The sequence below is a fragment of the Chenopodium quinoa genome, unplaced genomic scaffold, assembly GCF_001683475.1.
Source record: "Chenopodium quinoa cultivar QQ74 unplaced genomic scaffold, ASM168347v1, whole genome shotgun sequence".
NCBI lineage: Eukaryota > Viridiplantae > Streptophyta > Magnoliopsida > Caryophyllales > Amaranthaceae > Chenopodium > Chenopodium quinoa.
The window spans coordinates 2,766,388-2,790,585 of record NW_018743476.1 but is presented as its reverse complement, the minus strand read 5'-3'; the positions used below and the strand labels follow the sequence as shown (position 1 = coordinate 2,790,585).

General features: G+C 34.2%; 3 protein-coding genes and 1 long non-coding RNA gene across 4 annotated transcripts; 1 reads left to right on the top strand and 3 right to left on the bottom strand.

The window, feature by feature from the left end:
- Positions 1-633: 633 nt before the first annotated feature.
- LOC110739402 lies at positions 634-14,680 on the bottom strand. The gene is made up of 3 exons (XR_002514813.1): positions 14,551-14,680; positions 3,059-3,192; positions 634-2,983 (listed from the first exon to the last, which is right to left on the bottom strand). It is a non-coding gene; the product is annotated as an uncharacterized LOC110739402 (long non-coding RNA).
- Positions 4,711-15,127, top strand: LOC110739401 (dihydroceramide fatty acyl 2-hydroxylase FAH1-like). Its single transcript, XM_021919864.1, has 7 exons — positions 4,711-5,079; positions 10,925-11,001; positions 11,453-11,545; positions 11,700-11,896; positions 12,034-12,139; positions 14,245-14,391; positions 14,687-15,127. The coding sequence occupies exons 2-7, from the start codon at positions 10,951-10,953 to the stop codon at positions 14,804-14,806; spliced, it is 714 nt and encodes a 237-aa protein (XP_021775556.1). The 5' UTR covers positions 4,711-5,079; positions 10,925-10,950; the 3' UTR covers positions 14,807-15,127.
- Positions 15,128-15,705: 578 nt separating this feature from the next.
- Positions 15,706-18,382, bottom strand: LOC110739433 (replication protein A 70 kDa DNA-binding subunit B-like). The gene is made up of 8 exons (XM_021919892.1): positions 18,265-18,382; positions 18,062-18,149; positions 17,828-17,955; positions 17,656-17,740; positions 17,465-17,576; positions 17,198-17,376; positions 17,001-17,121; positions 15,706-16,417 (listed from the first exon to the last, which is right to left on the bottom strand). The coding sequence occupies exons 1-8, from the start codon at positions 18,380-18,382 to the stop codon at positions 16,118-16,120; spliced, it is 1,131 nt and encodes a 376-aa protein (XP_021775584.1). The 3' UTR covers positions 15,706-16,117.
- Positions 18,383-21,203: 2,821 nt separating this feature from the next.
- On the bottom strand, positions 21,204-23,648 carry LOC110739432. The gene is made up of 2 exons (XM_021919891.1): positions 22,687-23,648; positions 21,204-22,620 (listed from the first exon to the last, which is right to left on the bottom strand). The coding sequence occupies exons 1-2, from the start codon at positions 23,646-23,648 to the stop codon at positions 21,204-21,206; spliced, it is 2,379 nt and encodes a 792-aa protein (XP_021775583.1).
- Between the last annotated feature and the right edge of the window lie 550 nt (positions 23,649-24,198).

Sequence of the window (24,198 nt, the reverse complement as noted above, 5' to 3'; positions counted from 1 at the left end):
ATAACCTGTTATTCATAACGGACGGTGCCCGTTACGAATAAGAAAGGCCATCCGTAACGTCTGCATACGTAACGGTCGCTGCCCGTTACTGATGGGCAGTTTTTTCCTGTTACGGATGGCCTTTTTTCCACTAGTGCGCCCGGCTACTGACCTGGCGACGATTCAAATCCTAGTCCCGTTTGCTAAATGGGGCATGGACATTCTATGTCCGTATACGCCTCTACTAGGCAGAAAACGCTATATTCTATTGGTTGTGGATTATTTCCCCAAGTGGGTGGAAGCAGAGGTGGTCAAATGCATCAAGACAAAGGATTTCATCTCCTTCATCTTGAAGAACATTATCACCCGGTTTGGGGTACCTATGTCTATGGTATTTGATAATGGACCTCAATTTGAGACGCCTAAGCTTAAAACTAGGTTGGGAGATCAAGGGATCTCACATTGTTTTGCATCAGTCGGCCGACCTCAAGAAAACGGCCAAGTTGAAGCCTTCAAAAAACTCATCTCATCAGACGGTATCAAAAAGAAAATTCAAAGAGCCGGAGGATTATGGGTTGAAGAGTTAATTCATGTCCTATGGGCCATCCGGACAACTAAAAAAGGGGCAATTGGTGAAACCCCATTTCTCATAGTTTACGGTGCTGAAGTCGTCTTGCTCATCGAGCATTATGAGTCGACTCTATGAGTCATGCTATACGATGAAGAGGAAAACTGGGAGGCCATGCGCCTAGCATTGGACTCACTCCCGGAGCGCAGGGGAAATGTCGCCTTGCGTCATGAGATTTACCGTCTGAGAATGACTCGTGCCTACAACAAGAGAGTGCAGAAACAACCCTTAAAAGTTGGGGACTTTGTGTTGCGAAAGATGGAGGCAACCAGTAGGACCAATGAGCAAGGAAAGCTAACTCCTAATTAGGAAGGCCCGTATCGGATCTACGAAGAAGTGACGCACCTACCGTCTGGAAGCTCTAGATGGTAGGCGACTGCCTAGGACTTGGAATGTAGATAACTTGAAAAAGTATTACTGTAAGACTTGTAAATTTTTGTAAATAATAAGCCTATCAATGAAAAAGTTGTTTTTTGTTTTCAAATTGCTTTAATTACTTCCTTTACATACATGTATACATGCGGAATGGTGGACCATCATTTGTGCAATGCATAAATGGCCCCTACAATGAATAAAACTAAGCTAAGTTAAAAACTTAGCGGCTAAAATGATATTTAATTTCAGAGGCCAAAGGCCTAATGCAAGCTAAGTTAAAAACTTAGGGTTAAAATGATATTTAAATCGAGGCCAATGGCCGGATGCAAACTTATTTATAAATTTGTCTACTCCTATTTGTGTATGGCGTCCAGCGACGCCCCTCCAGGTGTTATCATCGCAGAGGGCATTCTATCATTTTCTCTACTCTAGCATATGCAGACGGAAAAGATTGAACGACCAAATTGATCAACTTATAGCTGTCTGACCAAAATAGTCTAAAAGAATGACTAAGCTTAAAACCGGATGTCAAGTGACATCAGCTGGTAAATTACTAAAGTTCTTTGTTAAATAGTTCAACAAAATTGTACCAGTCACCCCCAATGGTGCAGACGAACCAGGTGCAATGGATTGCAGGCACCCCATACGGCCTTTAATATGTCTGGGCCCATCAGACAGACGGATAATATGTTCCTTGTTTCATTAACTGTCAGGCGGCAAGCTCCCTCCTGGCTCACAAAGAGTTATAAAATACGAATACCCCAAAAGGGGAAATAAGGCTTTGATTGAGCCTACTCCCCAATTGGGTAAAACGACTGCTATGAACGGTTGTGTACTTGGTTTGGGGAAATAACTACTATGATTGATTGACTTAGGAACATTCCATATTCTTTAAAGTATTAAACATTCCAAAGTCAATCAATCAAGGAAGTACTGAAACCAACCACACAGCCGCCAAGGGCAAAAGTAGCCGATATACTATTCTAATTGCCGCATGCTCTAAAAAGTTAGGCAACAATTCAAAAATAAAAATTGCATAATTTAAATGCAAAAACTGAAACAAAAAAAAAAACAAATTTATCAAGTCGACTCAGTCGGCAAATTTTATTCAAAACCGGTTAGAACCGGATAATATTGTTAACCGGATATACATTTGGGAGAAAAGAAAGTAAAATTGTTACCCGACTCCTTAGTCGGTAAAAACACAGAACTACTTGGCTCACAGGCTGGAAAAATTAATTGGCATACTACCGCTGAAAAAAAAAGGAGGAATTTGAATCAAGGTTGTTGGGTCTGCTCCGGCTACTTCTAACCTGCTAGGAGGCTTGTTTTGTTTTGAGCATCCAGCACTTGACCATCCTGGACTTGATCAGCTTGAGCTTCATTAGCCTGGACCTGATCATACGGGTTGGCAGCTGGCTCTTCCTCGCCATCAGAAACCTCATAGCCTTGTTCAAAGGCCCATGGCTTGAAGGGAGGCGTGGCCTATTCGTTGAGCTGTTGTGCGTCATACACCTCAGTGGCGTAATCATATCGAAGCTTAAGCATATCAAACTCAACCTTAGGATGAAGCAAACCCCATGTATTGCGCAACCGGGCCTCAGTATCCCGTTCGTTCTCTGCAACCAGCCGCTTCTGCTCTTGGGCAATCTCGTCCTTGTGTTTATTCCTTTCTTGGACGAGCTCGACACCCAGGCGGCTGACGTCTGCTCTCAGCTGGGCATTCTCCGTGTCAGCTCCCTCCAAGGCCTTGAGATTCGACTGGGCAATCTTCAGATCCTCCTCAAGCTTGGCCACCCGCTCGTTAGCGGCGTCATTAGCAGCCTTTAAGTTATTTACCTACTCCTCCTGTTTCAAATCTACTACTTTAATTTCAACATCACATTGTATTTTGCTGTATTCGGTAGAGTTGAGAGCTTGAACGACCCTCTGTTTAACGTCATTTACCTCTTCTCCCTTCCGTCTGAAGGGGACCCTAAGCCCGTCTACCCTCAGCATCGCCTAAAAAAGTGGAGTCAAACGGTTAACTAGGAGAGTTAAAAGCTTAAAAAATATGAGGTTCTAAGTAAAAATTACCTCAGCTAGCAGGCCCTGGATTTGGTCGAAGTCCACGACCTGCACATTTGGCATACAGTGTTTCTCTATCCGGGTAAGTGTCCGCACCATCCTCTTAGCAAACGCTTGCATGTCAGACGGGGCTGAAGGAGTATCTGCACCAAAACAAGTACTTGGTGAGTGTAGACAGCCAAATGTGTCTCCCCAAAACCAAACCCAGTGATGAATACCTTTCACGTCATTTGATTATCGAATAAAGAGAAAGTGTGAAAAGTCTAGTGATGAGGATGTTTTTATTAAAATATCACTTCTTTCTGTTTTTTAAAATATTTCTTTTCTTACCCTATTTATGAAAAACGTGAATTCTAGTTTATTTAGGTCCATGGCAAGGGTCCATTAATAGTGTAGTTGGATTGGGTTCGAAAAGAGCTTTCCGGCGATATATTATCAGCCCAATTCCGATGAATAATGAGGAAGTTATGGCCAAATTACTAAACTGAGCCCGGTTTGATCTTTATATGCGGCCCAATGATCTAGAGGAGGGCCTATTATGAAGTATCATTCCTATTGCAATTAGGATTGATTATATTCCTCTAGAATACTCTAGAAAGTTCTTTTGAATCCTAATGGAGTTAGGATTAATAATTATGTGTCTAAGACTGATCCCACGCGACATGTACCTGGAAAACACGGAGATTCCTGGTGGTAGGAGCTTCGCTTCCGACGATTAAGTTAGTATTGGTCGTAGAAGATGAAATGGTGCGAAAAAGGTAAGAGTGAGATCTTCTCGGATTCCGAGATTAGGTGTTCTTTCTGATGTGAGAGAATGTAGGTATGTTGTAATAAATGAATGTGTCTCCAAAATGTGGGAATCTCCCTATTTATAGGGCCATTGGAATATGCGCTCAATAGGTAATTCTAACCTAATGGGCTGCGCCGCTTTGTGGCTTTTCTCGGGAATTGGGCCTTGAAGGCCGCCATTCCATTTATCATCTAAGGTTGACACATGTCAATTGGGGGGGGGGGGAGGTGGTCCATGTTAAACTTATTCTAGAATCACACATGTCCCTTTTGTATTGGGCCATGTGTCTAGGGTATTTTTACCCTAAACAAGACTTAGTGAAGGTTTGTGGAACTATAAAAAATAAATAGCTTCTCCATGCTGCGGTAAGGGTTAAATTGGAGGTCCAAGATCTAGCTAAGATATGCTGGCACCCGCAAGAGTCGCAGAAGGAAGGGCAACAACCTAGGTAATAATAATCGGAGCACCACACTAGCAAGGACGTCGGCAAAAATAACTAGCAAAGTAAAACCTCGAAACCAGACTTTTCAGACTTGATTAGTGAAGCTTGATGGTTGGCCGACGATCAGGAAGTAAGGTCGATGATCCTGCTCCATTTCTAGCAGCATGACCAGATCTACAAATTATAACGGGTCCGTTTCCTATACTTCGTTAGAAATTTTTATATACATCGGGTGTACCGTGCACCTAAATAAGGGTTCATTTGACATCGCTGTGGTTTTCTTTTTTTTTTTTGTTTTTTAAAGTATATGATATATGTCACATAATGAATAAAAATTTATTTAAACTTATTAAAATGATGATAATTTTAAAAACTGACAACAGAAAAGTGGAAACATATTTTTCGTGTTTCCTGTTTTAAGTGTTTTAGTTTAAAAAAATAAAAAGATAATGAAAAACCAAAAATAATGCCAAACAAGCCTTCAAAGTTAGTTTTTGCTCTTCGTATGATGTTAAAATAAAAACAATAACCAAATCAGAATAAATACTCATGGTTGTACAGTACCCGAATGCATATAACAATCTCTCTCCGTAGACCAAGTTATAATGACTTATGCTGAAATTACCTATTTACCCCACATGCAACTAAAAGGACGCCAGCCACTTGTGTTTTAGCCAACCTCGACCTATCTGTCCTCCTACTCTCTCTCTCTCTCTCTCTCTCTCTCATTTTCCCATTGAAGCGCACCCCACGATCTCCATTGATATCTCTATCTTCCACATTGAAGCAGCTTCCAAGGTAAGATGTTGTTTCTCTTTTTAATCATTCAATATCAATTATATACCATCAAATTTGGATATTGTTTATTTAATTATCAATTTGGATTATTGTAATGTTGGTTTTCGTTACTAAACGAATGATGATTTAATAATTCAATCAAGTTTCCCTCTGGGATGAAACGTATGATATTGGAGCTTAGATTATGTTTGGTAATTTAAGCCGTTATATGATACGGAAGGGAAAGTCAAAAGTATTTTCAATCATTTTCTTGGTAGCTTTTTTATGGGATTTGATTTGATGTGGCCCCTAATTGATGGATTATGTATTTGATCATGTAATTAGTTTATAATTTTCTTTAATCTTGTTTGGTTACATTGTATTTAAATAATGTGATGGATACTTTTTGCCTAGTAATGTTGATAATGTTGGTTGCTCTTCTGAAAATAAATTTGAGTTAACTCAAAACGACTTTAAATTTAGCACATGTTCGTGTTCTTACTGGTAAGCTTGAATGGGTCTTGGATTGGGGAAACTTATGTGTGTCTGGAACAACTTGTTTGGGTTTCGGCTGAAGAGCGTAGTTGAGGGATATACCATTCTTGGAATATCAAATTTGGGTACAATTGGGTTTTGGTTATAGACCTATGTTTCTCGTAACAGGGCTCCAGTGAGCAATTTGGGTAACATTGCTTAGGATATTGTATGCGGCTTTTCTGTGTAAGCTGTTCCTGCAACTAAAAACTCCAGCCTGCCCTGGCGCTTGAGTATATGTAAGACTTAAGAGTCTAATATATATATATATATATATATATATATATATATATATATATATATATAGGTAGCACTGTCAAAACGGTTTGACAGTTCGGTTTCGGTTCAGTTTGAAATCGGTTCGGCATTTAATCGGGTCGGTTTGGAATCGGTTTAATTGTCTCACGGATCGGTTTTAATTCGTTCGGGTTGTAAACAGTCCGGGTAGTAAACGGTTCGGTGTAGACGGGTTGCGGTTTGTTAACGGTGCGGTGTAAACGGTTTTTATCCCGGTTCAAACAGTTTTGGGTTGGAAACGGTTTCGGGTTAGAAACAGTTCGGTTCTTTTTTGGTTCAGTTTATAACTGGTTCGCTTCTTTTTCGGTTCAGTTTATAACTGGTTCGGTTCTTCGATTGTTTAACCACTTTAACGTTATTCATATCGGTTCCATTTCAAGTTTACTAAATTATAGTTGAATCTGAATTAAAACATAGCCTAATAGTATATTCATGTCACTAGCACACTCCCATCTTTATTTCATTATTACTCACAAAATCAATGTAATCATATGCTTAATAGTCTCTGTGAATTAATTTTATTTATTACGCCTTCAGCCAAGCCTTGGTACTTAATATTACAAGCTTTTTGTTCATTTGGTTTCATAACCTCAAATGTATACATGACTAGAGGCAGTAGTGTTGTTAATAGTTTGAGGCAGGGCCTGAGCTGGCTTGTTTTGCTCTTGTTTGTGAACACTGATTATCCTTAAGACCTTAATGAATGATTTGCCTTGCTATTTTAAAAAAAATATTCTAAGATTTCTAATATTTAATCCATTTAATTATATCCCCGTAAAAAAATAAAATCAATTTAATTATATAAAAAAGTTTGTAAACGGTTCAATTTAGAAGCGGTTTGGTTTATAACCAGTTCGATTTTCAATCAGTTCGGTTTTTAAATGGTTTGGTGCAAACGGGTAGCAGTTTGCTAACGGTTCGGTGTAAGCGGTTTTTTTGCCAGTTTAAACGGTTTCGGGTTGGAACCGGTTTCAGGTTAGTTACGATTATGTTCTTTTTCGGTTCGGTTTTCTTTCAGTTCTGTTTATATTCGGTTCGGTTTGTTAACGGGTTCGGTTCTTATACGGTTTAACATTATTCGGGTCGATTCAGTTTTGGGTTTACTAAAATACGGTTCGGGTCGGTTTTCGGTTTCAAAAAAATCGGTTTTTAATCAGTTCGGTTCTCATTTAGGTCGGTCGGTTTCGGGCAGTTAAACGGTTTTGGTTTGGAATTTGACAGCACTATATATAGGAAATGGGTGAAGGGCTTTTGGTCTTGGCTTGGGTCTCCCTTTATTTCCCATCTTAATTTGTCTTTATGAGAAAAGTACATATATAGGTAAGACTTAAGAGTCTAATATATATATATATATATATAGGATTTTTTGTACATAATGTTTATACTAAATGTGCATATTTTATTGAACTAAATGTGCAAAAAAAAAAAAATTTGACTCAAATTTGGTGTGCATATTTTTTAAACAAATGTGCATAATTTTTGTTTTTCTAGAAAATTAATAATTTTTATCAGTTTGAAACACAATTATGCACATTTGTTCCTTCTCATTTTAAGGTCCTTCTCATTAGATCTCGTATATATATATATATATATATATATATATATATATATATATATATATATATATATATATGGTTAAATGAGAAGTATCTTAAAATAAGAAGAATGAGAAGGATTTTTTGTGCATAATGTTTATACTAAATGTGTATGTTATTTTGAACTAAATGTGTAAAAAAAAAATTTGACTCAAATTTGGTGTGGATATTTTTTGAACAAATGTGCATAATTTTCGTTTTTCTAGAAAATTAAAAATTTGTATCAGTTTGAAACACAATTATGCACATTTGTTCCTTCTCATCCTTCTCATTAGATATATATATATATATATATATATATATATATATATATATATATATATATATATATATATATATATAGGGAGAGGCTTATGTGAGAACACCTCTCTTATGTGAGAACACATCTATGTTCTAATATGTGAAGGTAGATGTTCTGAAAATAAATTAAACCCATCATCTTTAACCTTAACATTTTCTCTCCTCTTCTCACCAACACTATCCAATCTTTAGCTCCTCTATCACAACCACCGCCTGTTCCATAGCCTTTATGACGTCACCTCCACCACCATCACACTTTCTCTTCTTTTCGACATCATGGCCAACACTCTCAATCTTCTCCACGACGACCATCACCACATGCTCAAGAATTTCATGTGTTTTGTATCAACTTTTGAACAATTGTATTCAAGCTTAATTATTAGGACTGTACACAGTTTGGTCTGGACCGTAACCAAACCAGACCAAACCGTATTTTAGCGGTTTGGTTTGGTTTACGGTTTATAAAATTACGGTTTGGTCTCGATTTTTTTGTAAATATGGTTTATGGTTTGGTTTGGTTTTGCAAAAATTATAAACCAAACCAAATCGTAAACCAATAAACCGTATTTTAATATTTATATAATTTTTCAATAATTTTTTTTTTATATTATATAAAAAAATTAAAGAATAAATAAAAAACCATGAAAAATAGATAAAAACTATACCGTCAATACTCTATAATTAATGACTATAATGTAGTACTCATATGAATATCTTTTATTGTTATGTATTATTTTTATTATGTGTTAGCACTTGATATTTTTATTGTAACTTTGTAGTACAATTTAATCCGTTTGGGCTACTTATTTAAACATTATTATAAATTAGTGAAGTATTATTTGACAATTTTTGGAAAAAAAAAAATATCATCTCATCATAAACCGCAAACCAAACCGCACCAAACCGTATTATTACGGTTTGGTTTGGTTTGGTTTCAATACTAATATGGTTTGGTTTGGTTTGAAAAATTTACCAAAAACCGTATTTTGCGGTTTGGTTTGGTTTGGTCTCAAACCTCACCAAACCAAACCATGTTCACCCCTATTAATTATAGGTAAACCAAGCTTAATTGACACTTTAATATGTGAAATCAAAATTTTTTTTCATCCAAATCAAACAAATTGGGCAAATTATAGAGTTTGAATTTTCAAGGAATTTTAATTGACTATAAGAAACTAAACAACAATTCATATGTTTTATTTACCTTGGAAATCAAGAATAAACTGATTTCGAATCAATTCGTTGTAAAAATCGAATTTCAATTTGTGTTTAATATTAAAGAATTATGTTCTAAAAAATTTAAGTATGTTCTAAAAACTGTTACATATGTTCTAAAATATGTTGCATATGTTCTAAAAAATATTGCATGTATGTTCGGATTTATTTTTGAGTTCAAGGTCTTAAAATTTGAGTATCATGTTCCAATTAAAACTATATTTTGAAAATCAAAGTTTATTCTTCTAAGAACTATTACATATGTTAAGAATCATTGAGTCTAGGTTTAAATTTCTAAGCATTTTGTTCTAACCGCTATGCTACAAAAATTTAAGTATGATGTTCTAAATTTTTATTCACATGTTCTAATTCTTAAATAAGATGTTCTAAATTATTACTTACATAGATGTTCTAAATTATTACTCAAATGTTCTAAATTTTAATTTGAGACACATGTTATAAATTTTTACTCGTATGTTTTAAATTTTTTCTCACACGTTCCAAATTTAAAATCCGTTCTCATATAAGTATGAATTCTCACATATGAGCATATTCTCACCGGATCCCTCCTCATATATATATATTTTATATATATATATGGAAATGGGTGAAGGGCTTTTGGTCTTGGTTGGGTCTCTCTTTATTTCCCATCTTAAATTGTCTTTATGAGAAAAGTACATTCGACTGGTGGTGATTACTCTATGTCAATTTATTAATTAGTTAAACGTGCTATGTACTCTTGCTATCAAATATTTTTTACATTTTGTCTGTCTCTATATTGAGATTTTCCCCAAGTATCCAACTATGCATGTTCAAGATGTGTTTCGTGCCTGGTTTTGACTATACTACGTTATTAAATGTGACTTTCTGCAGTTTTTAAGTCCATGGTGCTACCTGAAGTTTGTCTGTACTGCATGTTGTAGTCTCGGGCTTGAATGAAATGAATCATTTTCTTGGTAACTTTGTTGTGGGATTTAATTTGATGTGGCCCCTAATTGATGGATATTATTTGATGATGTAATTAGTTTATAGTTTTCTTCAATCTTCTTTGATTACATTGTATTTAAATAATGTGGGCTGGAAGAAATTGAACTCGTTTAATGGATCAAAGTTTCGGCAGTGGTACCGTTATTGATCTTCTCTACATCATTTAACAAAGAACTTTTATGGATAGGAAATTATTAAAATACTCAAGTAATAAAAAGTGGTTAAAAAAGTTTGTCAAAACTTCAAGGTCAAGATTTGGTTGTAGAGTTGATTATTTCAAATAGGTAACATATATGGTGTCTTTGTACTATATATTACATAGTATAGTAGTCTATCTCAAGTTTGTTCATTTAAGGCTGAAAAGGATTGGTTTGATCATGAAATTGATTTCAACATTGTTTGACTTCAGTGATTTCTTATAACTTTTAGTGTACTTGACTGTTGTTATGGAATTGAATTCAACATATTAGTTGCTAATATGGCATATATTATGCTGTCATACAATCTGTAATGCCTGCAGATTTTGCCAATGATTAAATTTAGTTTGAGGGTTTGTTGGACTTATTTGTGCCTTTGTTACAAACTCATTAAGATTTGTATAGCTATTATCTAATATTTTGGTCATTAATACTGATTGTTTGATAATTAATCAATTGTAAGAAAATGATGGGTTTATAAAAAGCTTAGAAGCTGAGAAATGGTTTAGCAGGCTTGGCATTCTTTCTGCAGACTAGTGAATTCTGCCGCAAAGGCTGCGTGGACACAGAATTTCTCCCTCTACTTGTGGCCTCTCTATTTGCTATAAAGGGATTTAAAAGTTATACTGGTTCAAAAGAAGTGTAAATTATAAAATTGAATGTAACATTGTGATTTATACTGTAATTTATCTTCAGGACTAGAGTTTCTATTGCTGAATTAGTTTATGTCTTATTATGTAGGTATAAGATAGACAAAAAACGCCAGGATGGTTGCCCAGGGATTCACAGTGGATTTAAATAAACCACTTGTTTTTCAGGTATGGCATCTTTGGGCTCTTGGTTTTCTTTTCATGTAAAAGTTTAACTGTGCTTTGAGATTATTGCTTTTATTCCATGTACTCCATTTTTATAAGTTATTCCTATTTATTTTTTTATTTTTTTTTATTGTAATTTTTGGTTTTTGCACAATTTTCAGAGCACATATTAAACTGCGTAACTATCTATGAACATAACCTTAAATAATATTTAAAAAAGTTTATGTATTGAAACTACCCACTGAGATTTTTTTTTTTTTTTTTATTTGTCGAAATTTATCTGATTCCATTTGCATTTTAATCTACAAAAGTTCCAAATGAGATTATAAAGAAACGGAGAAATTCAAACTTTAATCTTAATAGAAATTGTAATTGGGAAATGCAAACTTTATTATGTTACTTGCTTGAATTTTAATTCAAAAGCTCTATTGTGTTGCATTACAATTTTTTGTAGGTTGGTCACCTTGGCGAATCTTATGAGGAATGGGTACACCAACCAATTGTTAGTAAGGAAGGCCCTCGTTTCTTTGAAAGTGATTTTTGGGAGGTATTCTTCTATAATTTCTGAGAAATATCTTGTCTGCTTTCTTTTAACTTCACCCTTGAATGCATATTTAGGCAGCAGTTGATTAAGGTACGTCTCTATTCTATCTAGACACTTAAATGCATTCAGGTTCCTGACATGTATTTTCTTTATACAGTTTCTAACCCTCACTGTGTGGTGGGCTATTCCAACTATCTGGCTTCCAGTTGTGTGTTGGTGCATCTCCATGTCTATACGGATGGGTCACACTCTTCCTGAGATAGGGCTGATGGTGATTTTTGGTATTTTTGTGTGGACATTTATTGAATACACTTTACATCGTTTCCTCTTCCACATCAAAACAAAGAGCTATTGGTTTGTTCTGTTTTCTATCCCTTAACTTTTAACTTCTATTTGATAAAAATGACAGAATTGTACATCTGTTTGGTTGCTCTTTTATCTTCTCATATGATTTAGTAATGTATGTTTGTACTAATGTGTAATGTTTACAGGGGTAACACTATCCATTATCTTATTCACGGCTGTCATCACAAGCACCCTATGGATGGCCTGCGTCTTGTTTTCCCTCCTGCTGCAACAGCGGTCCTATGTTTTCCGGTTAGTTGTTTTCTTAATCATGTTTTTGGAAAGGTTATATTGACACTCAAATTGGTTTGACTCAATATTACTACAAATTATGTATGCTGCCATTTTGAAACAATCTGTTGTAGCTTCAGTATACACGAAATACTTTTGTTGTTTTGATGATGGATTGTTATTAACGCCTGATTGCTGAGGCTTTGTTCTCCTCGCCTTATTCTTATTATTCTAAAAAATGGCATATCGGATTGTACCAAACCAGACCAACTCTTCTATTTTCAGATTGCTTGTTGTTGTGAATCTTTAATTTCACATGTGTAAAAAATACTCCTTCCGTCCTTAAATTACATTCCTCTTTGGAAATTTACACGGGAATTAAGGAGGGAAGAATAAGACAAATAACAATAATTAGATAATGCAATGGGAAGTACAAAGATAGATTAGTTATTACTCATGACATGTTATCAATCCTTTGCAAAAAAAAAAAAAAAAGGACCAATCACATGATCCTAATTGAAAATTTTTAACCAATCATATTCATTGTAATTTGGCACAAGGATTATGAGTGAGATTAGGTAAGGATGAGTGAGAAAGCATTAAATATAAAACAGAAAAACAGAGTTGATTTACTAAAAAAACACTTACCAAAAATAGAAAGGAGGAATGTAATTTTGGAATACCAAAAATAGAAAGGAGGAATGTAATTTATGGACAGAGGGAGTATGTAAATAGAGATATGAAAAAATACACATTAAGACAGATTCTGCATGATGTTTTTTCTAATACATTAAATGTACAACTCAGGTCAAGTTAGTCAGAGTAGAAAATCTGAAAAATCACGCGCAGGCTGTTCAAAGCAGTTCAGCACCTGACTCTAGAATTTACACCAAGACTCCTTATAATTACACCAAGACACCTTATAGGTCATTAGAACGAAACCCTAAATGTGTGCAAGTAAAGCTTGATAGCAATGTTAGGTATTTGTTTTGGGAGGACTCCAATTCTATTTTTGATAATAATTCTTTGTTGCCTTATTTTTCCTATTCACTTCATGACTAAGTTTATTAACATGGCAGGGATGTGGACTGTAATTTCTATAAATCTCATATCTCATGGATAAGTCATCAATCATGAAATATCAGTTCATTATTTGGCTCTTTTGTCTAAAGCTGCTTTCAGATTTTGGGTGGAATATTTCATATATTTCTGGAACTTAATATGATCCGCTCTAGTTTGATGCCTTACAAAGTCTCAGGATAGTTGGGTACTTTAGCTACCACTGTCTATAGCAGGAAGCGTTATATTTCATACTACATTCCCATCCTATTTTGATAGTGATAATTACTGTTGATACACAATTTTAGGGAGAATAGCGTGGGTAGAGTGGTTCATATGTACGTAGTAAGAAATTTTAGGAGAATATTATTGTAGGCCAGGTTTGTGTAAGATAAGTGTCAGAAGTAGGGTTTGTAGAATAACGTAAAAAATGTTGCTAGTAGGATAGTTGGGGAATAATTTCACAAAATAGTTATAAGTAGAAGTGTAGCGAACAAAATTGGAACTTATGTTGACACAAAGCACAACCACTTTATATAGAAGGAGAATACTTATATTTCTTGAATGTAAAGTAGTCTAGTCTAAATGTCTAATCTTACAAAGACAAATTGTGATTGAGCAACAATTGTATAGTGGAGAAATCTGCTAGAAGCTAGGTGAAACATTTTACCATCTTACATACTCTTTAAACCTAAATTAACAGGAGGTTGAGAGCGAGCGCAAAGAAGTGATACCTTGCAAAGAGCTACAATTGTACCAAGCTGTAATTTATGAATCAAGCAGACGAGGTCGGGGGAGGTGGAGGGGAATAATATGTGAATTAGCTTGAAGCTAGGTGGAATATATACATTTCACCACATAGAACTGATAAATATTTTCAACACAGGATAATTTGAACTTAAACTAATGCGTTGAATTCAATTAAACCTCGTGCTCAATGTTAAATTTTAATAATCTTTCTGCTTTTCTCTCTCTGATATGACCATTTTATAACGACGTAGATTTGATTGGTGTACGGATTTTGGACTAGTGCTAATTTTGTCTCTAATTTTTGTTTCATTTTCCAGTTTTGGAATTTGGTCAGGATCTTCGCAACACCATCCACTACCCCTGCCCTTTTTGGAGGTGGCTTATTGGGATATGTGATGTATGATGTCACTCACTACTATCTACATCACGGGCAGCCATCTAATGACGTACCAAAGCATCTAAAGGTATGCTTACTTCTATCCTTATCCTTGATCACTGGATTATATAGCCAAGTCAATTTATATCAGAATTCATTTAATGGGTTACTTATATTGGAAATATTTCAAGGATCCTCGGAAAAGTTGGGATCATGTTTATTTCATGAATACGTGTAATGGACTAACCTGTTCTGTTGCTTATAGTCTGTTGTAAGATTGTGCTTGGCTTGAATCTATTGCAATATGTGATGGTTTTGTTTGCGTATTTCAGAGATATCTTGAATCTATTGCAATATGTGATGGTTTTGTTTGCGTATTTCAGAGATATCACTTGAATCATCACTTCCGCATTCAAGACAAGGGCTTTGGCATAACTTCGTCAATGTGGGATAAAGTATTTGGAACACTGCCGCTTCAAAAAACAACTCAAGAATGTAAATAAACATGATCACTCGTACCATTGTTCTTCCATCTTCTTCACACTGAATCTAGTTTTTCTAGGAAAAAAGTTTTGATGTCTTGTGCTCATGTTTGTATAAACGACTAAGGACTGACGTATTATCATTATTTATTTATTGAAAAGAAAAAAAAAAACAAATTATGTTCTATTACGCTACGTAATCTCAAATATTTTGGTGGTAGAATCTCCTAGTTGGGATGCTGAATGATTGTATTTAGGAGAAAGTGTAGATCAAATTAGCGAGTAGTTTGTATTTTTAAAATGCCTTTTGATTTTGATTGGAGAAAATTTTGCCTTGCTCAATTTCAGGTAATTAGTCAATACAAAATTAATTTTTTAGAAATTCATATTGCTGGGTTTTCAGGAAATTAATTTTCTGAATTAGTCACACCAAAAACTATTTAATTTATTTATTTATTTATTTTTGAAGAACCAAACTCCATTTTAATTTTCTTAATTAGTCACACCAAAACTACATTGTCAACCTTTACTTCCCTTTTTCTCCTCACACTTTTCCGTTCGCTATTTAATTGCAACCCATCACCAATACCCAACATAAGAATGAGGCCAATGGATGACCAAGTCTTTCGTCATGAGGAGAGAGAGTAGAGTTTTTATATTAAAAAAATAAAACAAAGAAAAAATTGATGGAAAAAAGTGATGACTTGGTATTAAAGATGACCAAACTAGAAATGTGGTCATGAAAATGTAAATGACAAGTGGCAGGTTATAATTGGAGGAAGAAAAAGGAAAAGTTGCATGTACTTGCAACATATGACACCAACGACAATATTGTTGGATGACACCACGCATGCATACAACGGCTAGATTATTGTCATTGCAAATTTTTGCAACGGTAATAAATTAAAAAATACAAATAAAAAAAAAATTACCAACGTCTTTATTTTTTTTTTCTCTATAATAGAGACCAATATTGAGGTATTTTTGAACAACTTCTCATTAAGCTCAATTCCTTCATTTAGCTTAATTTCTTCATTTAGCTCATTTTTTTCATTTAGCTCAATTCATTCCTTTTAAAGTAATTTATTTTTATCTACAAAATCCAAAAAACTATTGAATATGGATAAATCCAATCGGAAAAAAAAATCCTTCAAAATCGAAAAAAAATTCAAATACTCAACCTTCATTTTCTGATTATCAACTGGTTCAGAAATTGTGAGTGGAGGCAAGGGTGCCTTTTCTTCAAAGAACTGTTGAGAAAGCTTGTATTCTTGAAACTGAGTAAATTCAGCTAAAATATCATCAGGCAAGTATTCAGGGATCTGGTTGTAGTCAGTGGTTGATCCATACTCCAAGTACAGATGTTTTTTTTCCATGAGCTTCTGTTTCCAGCAGTAATTCATGCTCAATTCCCTTGCCTTTATCAGATGGCTTTATCATCAGTGGGTGTGAGAGTTCTGCATATGCTGAATTTGCAACTTCAGGAATGCTAACATCATCTATTATTTCAACATCTTTGAGAGTCCAGATTAAGACATTGTTAGTTTCGAGTTCCTGTGAAGGTGTCACTTGAAATATGAAAGGCTTTGTTGATAGCTTCTCTTGTCTTTTTCTAAAAGCTTCTACATCTTCCTGAAAATTTGATTAGAACGGTTATGTAATTTTCTAAATGTGTACTTTGTTTTTCTTAAGAAGGGAAAAATAGTTTTGTTAGAAGAGCAGGTTTTACACCTTATAGCATATTGAATTTCAACAAATCAATTGAAAAGTAGCATCAAAATGGTAAATAAACAGAACTGTAAGAATATAGAAAGGAATTTTAAAAATCAGATCAAACAAAGTAAGAAAAGGAAGTAAATATTATAGGAATTCAATAATGTTGGATAAGCTTCAGATATTAGAAACCAATAAAGATAAAAAATACAAGCTACTTGGTTCTATATTTTAAGTGTCGCAAATATAAAATTTAATTTTTCTATATATGCAATGCTGCAATGACAGTTCAAAATAGCCACAAGTTGGAGCTGGATAGAAAAACTCAACCACTAAGAGATTCTTCTTTTAAAATTATGTTGTGCTTATGAAACATAATCCAAACATTTTAAAATAGGTTCAATAATAACTGACCATCAAAATCATTATAACACAAAAGCAGACTGGAAATCATAAAAATTCAATTAGACTTTTGCAGTAAATAAAAGAAGTAGAATATTACAGTGGTTTTGATGTTGAAAATTTCAGTGGATGATTTCCGAAAAAGTTTCTCTGTTGCATCGTTGAAAGTTGTAAATGTCATAGTACCACTTTCATCGCTGCATTCGAACTTGAAGATAACCCTGTTACAATCATATGACAAAGCATTATTTTTATACAAGTATACATTGCATGAATAGACCAAAGTTTAAATTCTACCTGTGGGAAGAGACACTATCCCTTTTCCTACAAGCATTGCAAGGGAAAGAAGTTCCAACTGGAATGTTAGTGCGTTTTCCACAGCCTTGGCATCCAACATATGCATTGAGTCTTTCCATCTCAGGTTCAGGTATTGTTACTTTGATCCGAGCAATTTCATTTTGCATAGTGTGGATTGCCTGTTATTTCAATAATCCAAGGAACAATGTAAGGGATTTCTGATCTAGAGTTGTGTTTAGTAAACAATGCATGTAAAGTTATATAAACCTTTCTGGCCCTGAGCTCTGCAATGGTGACAACGTTCTTGACAGTATTTGGATAACGGACATTAAGAACCTTTTCCTGCCTACCAAGTAACATTTGGGGATACATCTTAGCCCTGTAATGTGAATGTATCAATTGTTAATAACATTCTTTATTTGATGTAACTAAGAATTTACTATTTAGTTGTTGATTACCATTCACGAAGCACATCTGCTTTGTCACCTTTTGGCTCATGAATGATTCGAGTAGACATTGTAGTATTCAATGAGAATCCTGTTGCTGCAAAATACATGTCCATAGGTGTTTATATATGCTTTATTAATTGTAAAAAGCAATAGATAATCTAATAAGGAATTAGGAAGATACCTTTTGTCATACGACTCTTAAGAGCAGTGAATCCAATCACATTAAATTTTTCAGCCCAAGTACACAATGCATCGCATTCTTTGCCAGCCAAATCGTTCCATGCAGAAATTGTGATTGGCCTTTCTTGGCTAATGGAGGATGTAAAGATAGCATGAGTTATTTGCATAAGCAATTATGTTGTTAACAGCATGTAAATTTGAATATAAGTTTAAGAATCAACCTTGTGTCAGTGACTAGATTTCTCGAACTGGACTATCACGGCCACGAATATTAGGAATCATTTGTGGCTGGTCTTCCACAAAAAGGACAATGGCAACCACATCTGATTTTTAGAAATAAATACATTGTTAAAAATCAGATATAATAGCAAAGCAGTAGACATTGTTTGATTAAAGTTGTTCAAAGTATATGGTAACAACTAACACTAATGAAATTACCATATCTTCCATCTGGATCTACAGCTCTTGGAATAGTGAACAATGGCTGATATTTAGGCACAATTGGACCTGTTTCCGAATCTAGTCTTTGTATAACAGTTTGTCGTCCAATTGTCATTTGATATGGAAGTTCTTCTAATTACCTTCAACAACACTTATAGGTGTCTTAGATATTTCATATTTTCCTTTTGGAACAAACACTTCTCCATAGGTAGGTATTTGATCTCCAAATAATGAGCACCGCATTTTGTTTTTCTATGACATACAACAATAACCAAGACAATTAGCATCACATATGTTCTCTCTATATTGAATCTAAGAAGAAGGTAGCATTTATGTAATTATGATTGTTCTGAAATATTAATTTGATACTAAATTACCATTAAATAATCTGACAGATTGGTAACTAAATTAGATTAACATTTTCATTGTAGTGTAAGAAGTAGAGTAACTAAATTTTAACAAATTTGCTAGCCTACATATTAGAACTATATACCTTAGAACATGTTATAATTCTATTTTTTTTTGTAGAAGATAATAAATTAGCAAAGTACATATACCTTTGCATCTTCAAGGATCAGAGTTTGGAAAGTAACCCCAGGTTTTTTGGGTGAATCACGGACACGCCCTTTTTCAGCAACAGTGACTGAAACCTTATAATCCTTACTTTGTGTATTGAGTTCATCAAGAAAGACAGGTTCAAACTTCATGTTGATATCTTATTATTTCTAAAAATCAAATGGTAAATTATATTAGTAACACACATAATATCATATTTATTAGGATTTTTTTTGGGTATTGTGTCTTGACTATGTATATTTTTCAAGAACATAACTTTCACCATAAAATAGATCTAAAGCAACAGTCCTTGAGATTTCTTTATAATTTCTTAAAAATCAAATAGCAAAGAACTTGTAAGAGATATAATTGTATTATTTATATGCTAGTTTGCATTTATTTATGCTATGTGTCTTCAATTACAATTTTTTTTAAAGAAGGTTTTTCTTATACAAAATTTGATTAAGTAATTTTGTATAAAGTAGCAAGTCACATTATAATGCAAAAATGTTCTACATGTATATACCTAATTAATGAGGTATAATTTAGTAATTGTTTGACAAAGACATGAATGAAAACAGAGGAAAATTCAAAGCATTTATATACTATAATCCAAGAGAATGTAGTGAAACATAGGACCATAGCATCAAATATATATGTATTTATTGCTCTAGTATTATTGTGCAAATTGTTCATGCTCTTAGCTAACGAATCCTTCAACATTCTGAACACAATTAATTGCTAGAGTTAGAGAAGAAGATATACCTGTTGCAAGGAGTAAGTAACTGAGCTTCAAGACAGGTTTACTTCAATAAGGAAGCATGCTATTTACAGGCAAATGAAGAAGAGAAAAGGCAGCCACATATCTTTTTTGAGATTATTAAATTTGGCAAGGCAAAGGATCTAAAAAGGGAATTTGACAGTTTCATTCCTGTACAATGCATATTCCAATTGAATATTGCATTGTTTTCGTACTTTTTTTTTTTTCTAAATTTCCTCAGTATTTGAAGTAAAAAAGTATTGTAGACTATTTTTAAATACTAAAAGTACCTAAGACCATACTTCTATTTAGACCTTTTTGATAGTAACAGTACTTAAGACCATACCTCTATTTAGATAATTATCCTTTTTTTTTTTGACAGAAATATTTAGATATTTATCCTTGATGTAAAGAAGTGTAGAAAAAAGTAGTGGTAATAAACTAAAGTGTTATCAATTGCCTTAACTACTCCTACTGATTTCTTGTCTAGGTAAACAATAGAACTATTCATTAAAATAAGAATATTGTATACTTAACCTATAAGATAAGAATCGTACTTGTAAATATATTGGATGTGTGTATTGTAAATGTTAATTTTTAATGTTTGTATAAAATAGCTAAGCCCAAATAAATATTGAATGGGCTTGTTTAATTTATCAAGTTATCTGGAAAGGACAAAGAAATTAATTTTAATTTTTACATGTTTCTACTAAATATAGACTAAGGTATGTATAGAAAGTTTGATTACTAATGATAACTACATAACTTAGTAACATTACGGTGTCCTCGGTATTAATAATCTTTCACAAAAAATACATTGTGGTTAATAATACGTAAAATTTTATTGGTTATGAGACATTTAGCCATTTAGCCTTGGTAGTACCAATTTTATATGCATCATATACTTGCATAGTTATTATATTGTCATACAAATATGTAAATTCTTACCATTTCTTATAAGTTGGAACATTCTCTTTTGTCACATACTTTACTATAACAAATACAACATTGATTGCAGTACAATAGATGTACATCTATATGATGGTATCTAATAGCTTCATACCTTATGCTTACTGCTGCTATATTCTAGGTTCAAGTGCATTTTTCTGAATAATGATTGGCAATACTTGCTAGCCTTAAGACTTCATATGATCCAATATTCTTTACAGTCTTTGGTGCATGCTGTTCTGGAGGCTTGGCAGAGAAAACACTTACATCTTTTTTTTTTGGCACGGGACAAAGCAACGTATAACTGTCCATGAGAGAAGCATGGTTGAGGCAGATATATCGACACTTGGTTAATTGTTTGTCCCTGAGACTTATTGAATGTCATTGCAAAACTTAACTTGATAGGGAATTGCTTCCTTTCAAATTGAAATGGATAGTTGGTTGAACCAGAAGGCCTCAAATTAATTCTATGAATGAAAACTTCTTCTCCTTTATAATGGCCTACAACAATGACACATTGAATAACATTAGGGAAAAATCTCTTACAAATAAGGCGGGTGCCGTTGCATAACCCTGAAGAAGGAAGTAGATTCCTTAACAATATGACAGGACAATTTTCTTTCAATGTAAGTTCATGAGGACTCATTCCTCCTGGACAGAGGCTATTAGTAAATTATGTAGGATAGACATTGCATGTGTCATTTAGCATGGTATCGAAACTCTTGTATGTGGCAGGCTTCCCAGGAAAGTCATTGATCATAAAGGAATTAATAGAATCTACATCATCATTCAGTGGTGTCAAAATAGCCTTCTTAGTAAAAGTGTTAGGGTGAAAGTGACCTTCAGTTATCTCAGGGAATGTTGCTCTTGTTAGATCATAGATTAGATCTGTTTTATTTTCAAAAGTTTGTGTAACTGTAGTAGGCAACCGTATGAAAGCAACTTCAGTGTCTTGTAGGTCACCATTGCCCAAGGCAAGTAAGAATGCAGAATACAATAGATCCTCTCGAGCTCTAATATTTTTTGTTAATTTGAATTTTATAAATTTAGGCCATACATATGATGTAACAATGCTAGTTTCAACTGCTTCCTTCATTGTCTTCTGAGGCACAACTGGTAGAACTTGCCTAAAATCACCTCCAAATACCACAATTTTTCCACCAAACAAAACATTATTTTGACATAGATCTTGTAGTAGTAAATCTAGTGATTCAATGTTTTGTTTTTTGGCCATTGAAACTTCATCCCATATTATTAATGTTGCTTCTTTCAAAAGAGCAACCAAGCTACTTTGTTTGGGAACATCACGGGCTAAAGAAGCTTCACTATCAATTGGAATTTTAAATCTAAAATGAGCTGTACGACCTGATGGAATATTTGCAGCCACAATGCCTGATGTTGCGGTAGGTAGAACAATCTTATTCATAAGACAAACTTCTGCATACAAAGCATTATACAAGAAAGTTTTGCCTGTTCCTCCGGGGCCATCTATGAAAAATGCACCAGGTTTTTTTTCCATAACATATTGCATTATGTTTGTAAATGCAACATTTTGTTCAGGATTTAACCTTGAGCGACAATTTAAACATTCTTCTGGAATAGGTGCATCTAAGGCATCTATTATATCTTTTGTTCTTCTAAACTCTTCATCAAATTGGCTATTGAGATGTTCAAGGCTAAAGGTAGCAAGAGATTTCCCCATACCTTCAAGGTACTGTTCCATTGCTCTTACAGTTAGGCGATGAATCTTCTGAGAATTATCTGGAAATTGCAGGCGGTAATCTTCAGACAAATGAGAGTAATATTTATGCCAAAGAGCTTCAGGATCAATTGCTTGACAAAACATAAGAACGGTTGCAAATAAACGGCGCAAAGCAACAAGCATTTGAACTTGACAGACTTCAGATAAAGTTAGATTGGCTATATCATCATGCTCTATCAAGCCTAACTTCAATGCTGCTTCTTTAAATGTAGGATAGATTTGGCCATTGACAGTGCGTAAGTCTTCAAATGATGTAGGACTTCTGACATTCAATAACAACAAGCGTAAGGAGAATCGCTCACCTTCAGCAGGGAAAACAAATGCTAACCTGCCAACAGAAAATCTATCATAAACTCTCTGCTTCCATTGTTTATTGTTTCGTTCCTAACTATACTGTTCACAAAATTCTCCATATAAGTGACCTGTTCCACCTTCAGTATCTGCATTTACAGCGAAGAACTCAGTCAATTGAGTTCTAAAACGCTTTGAATTAGCAACAACAGAATTCAGTTTCTCATGAGGGTGCAGATGAACAATTTGCATGTTTGGTAAGTGCACTTGTAGAGGAAGCACTGGGGGATACATTTCAAACAATTCAAAGCTAAAAATTCTCCATGCTGCTTTACAAGGAGATACCCATCTTCCTGATTGATATTGTTCAATCTCATCAATAGGTTTGGTAGCATCAGGTACAATAGTATATGAAATCTTGTCATGGCCCTTGTATACATACTTGTACAAGTACTTGACTGCCTTAATAGTACAACATACTTCAACATTTAAATGGCAATCAAATAGCATAGACAGATATGGAATATAGGGAATAACCCACTGATTATCAAGCTGTGCTCCTCGGATCTTAACCTTTTCTCCAGTGTTTCGCCTTCTGTAAATAAGATACCCATCTTTGTTATTTGTCGTCTCAGCTGCATATTGTTTTGGATACTTGTTCTTGCAAGTTTTTTTTAGCCCATTTGTACGCATACAAGGACATTCTTGATTTAATTCACCACACGGACCATGCATCATATGTCCAAGTATAATTTTTCGTAGCATAGTATCATTGGCAGAAGGTATTTCAGCACATACAAACCTATCGTAGTCAGCAGGGCATTTCAATTTGTATTGTGGCTTCAGAATTATCAAAAAATGAGCATGGGGTAGTCCTCTTTTTTGGAATTCTACAACATAGATCATTGCAGCAACTTCGCCCAAAACCTTTTTCTCCATAATTTCTTTTTTTAGTGCAAGCAGCTTTGCTCTAAAGATTCTGGCAACTAAATCAGGTTGGTTCTGTGCTAATTCACCTGCAGCTAACTTAGGCTTAATTTCTGGCCAATTAGCATTACAAGTCATGGTTACAAAGAAATCAGGTTTACCATCTGAACCAAGGCCATAACATTTAAATATCTCTTCTTCATGTCTCGTGGCCCTCCAAGAAAAGTTGGAGGTAATATCACTCTACGCCCAACATTGTATGCTACTTTTTCTCCACAATCTATTGAATCAAGGATACCTTGATAAAGATCAGCTCTGATGGTTTCCTGATTGTTATGAAAATAATCTAACCGGGTGTTTTCTATTTTCACATACATATCAACTATATATTGCTGAAGGCATCTACCAACTCATAGCAACATGTTATTGGGGAGAATTTGGAGCTTATAAGCATAATATTCCCGTGGAGAAATAAACTTATCTGCTCTAATGTTCTTTCTTCGTGCTCCTATGTACACAAATATAGAATAGATTCATTAATTGTCCCATATATGTGATATATTATACATAAAAATATGACTAAAGATTGCAAGTATGAAATGTATACGTGTTCCCTCGTCCTCCAACAACTCTTCAGTTGTGTGTATAGCACAAGACTGTACAGGATCTGTATGTATAGCTGCTTGCC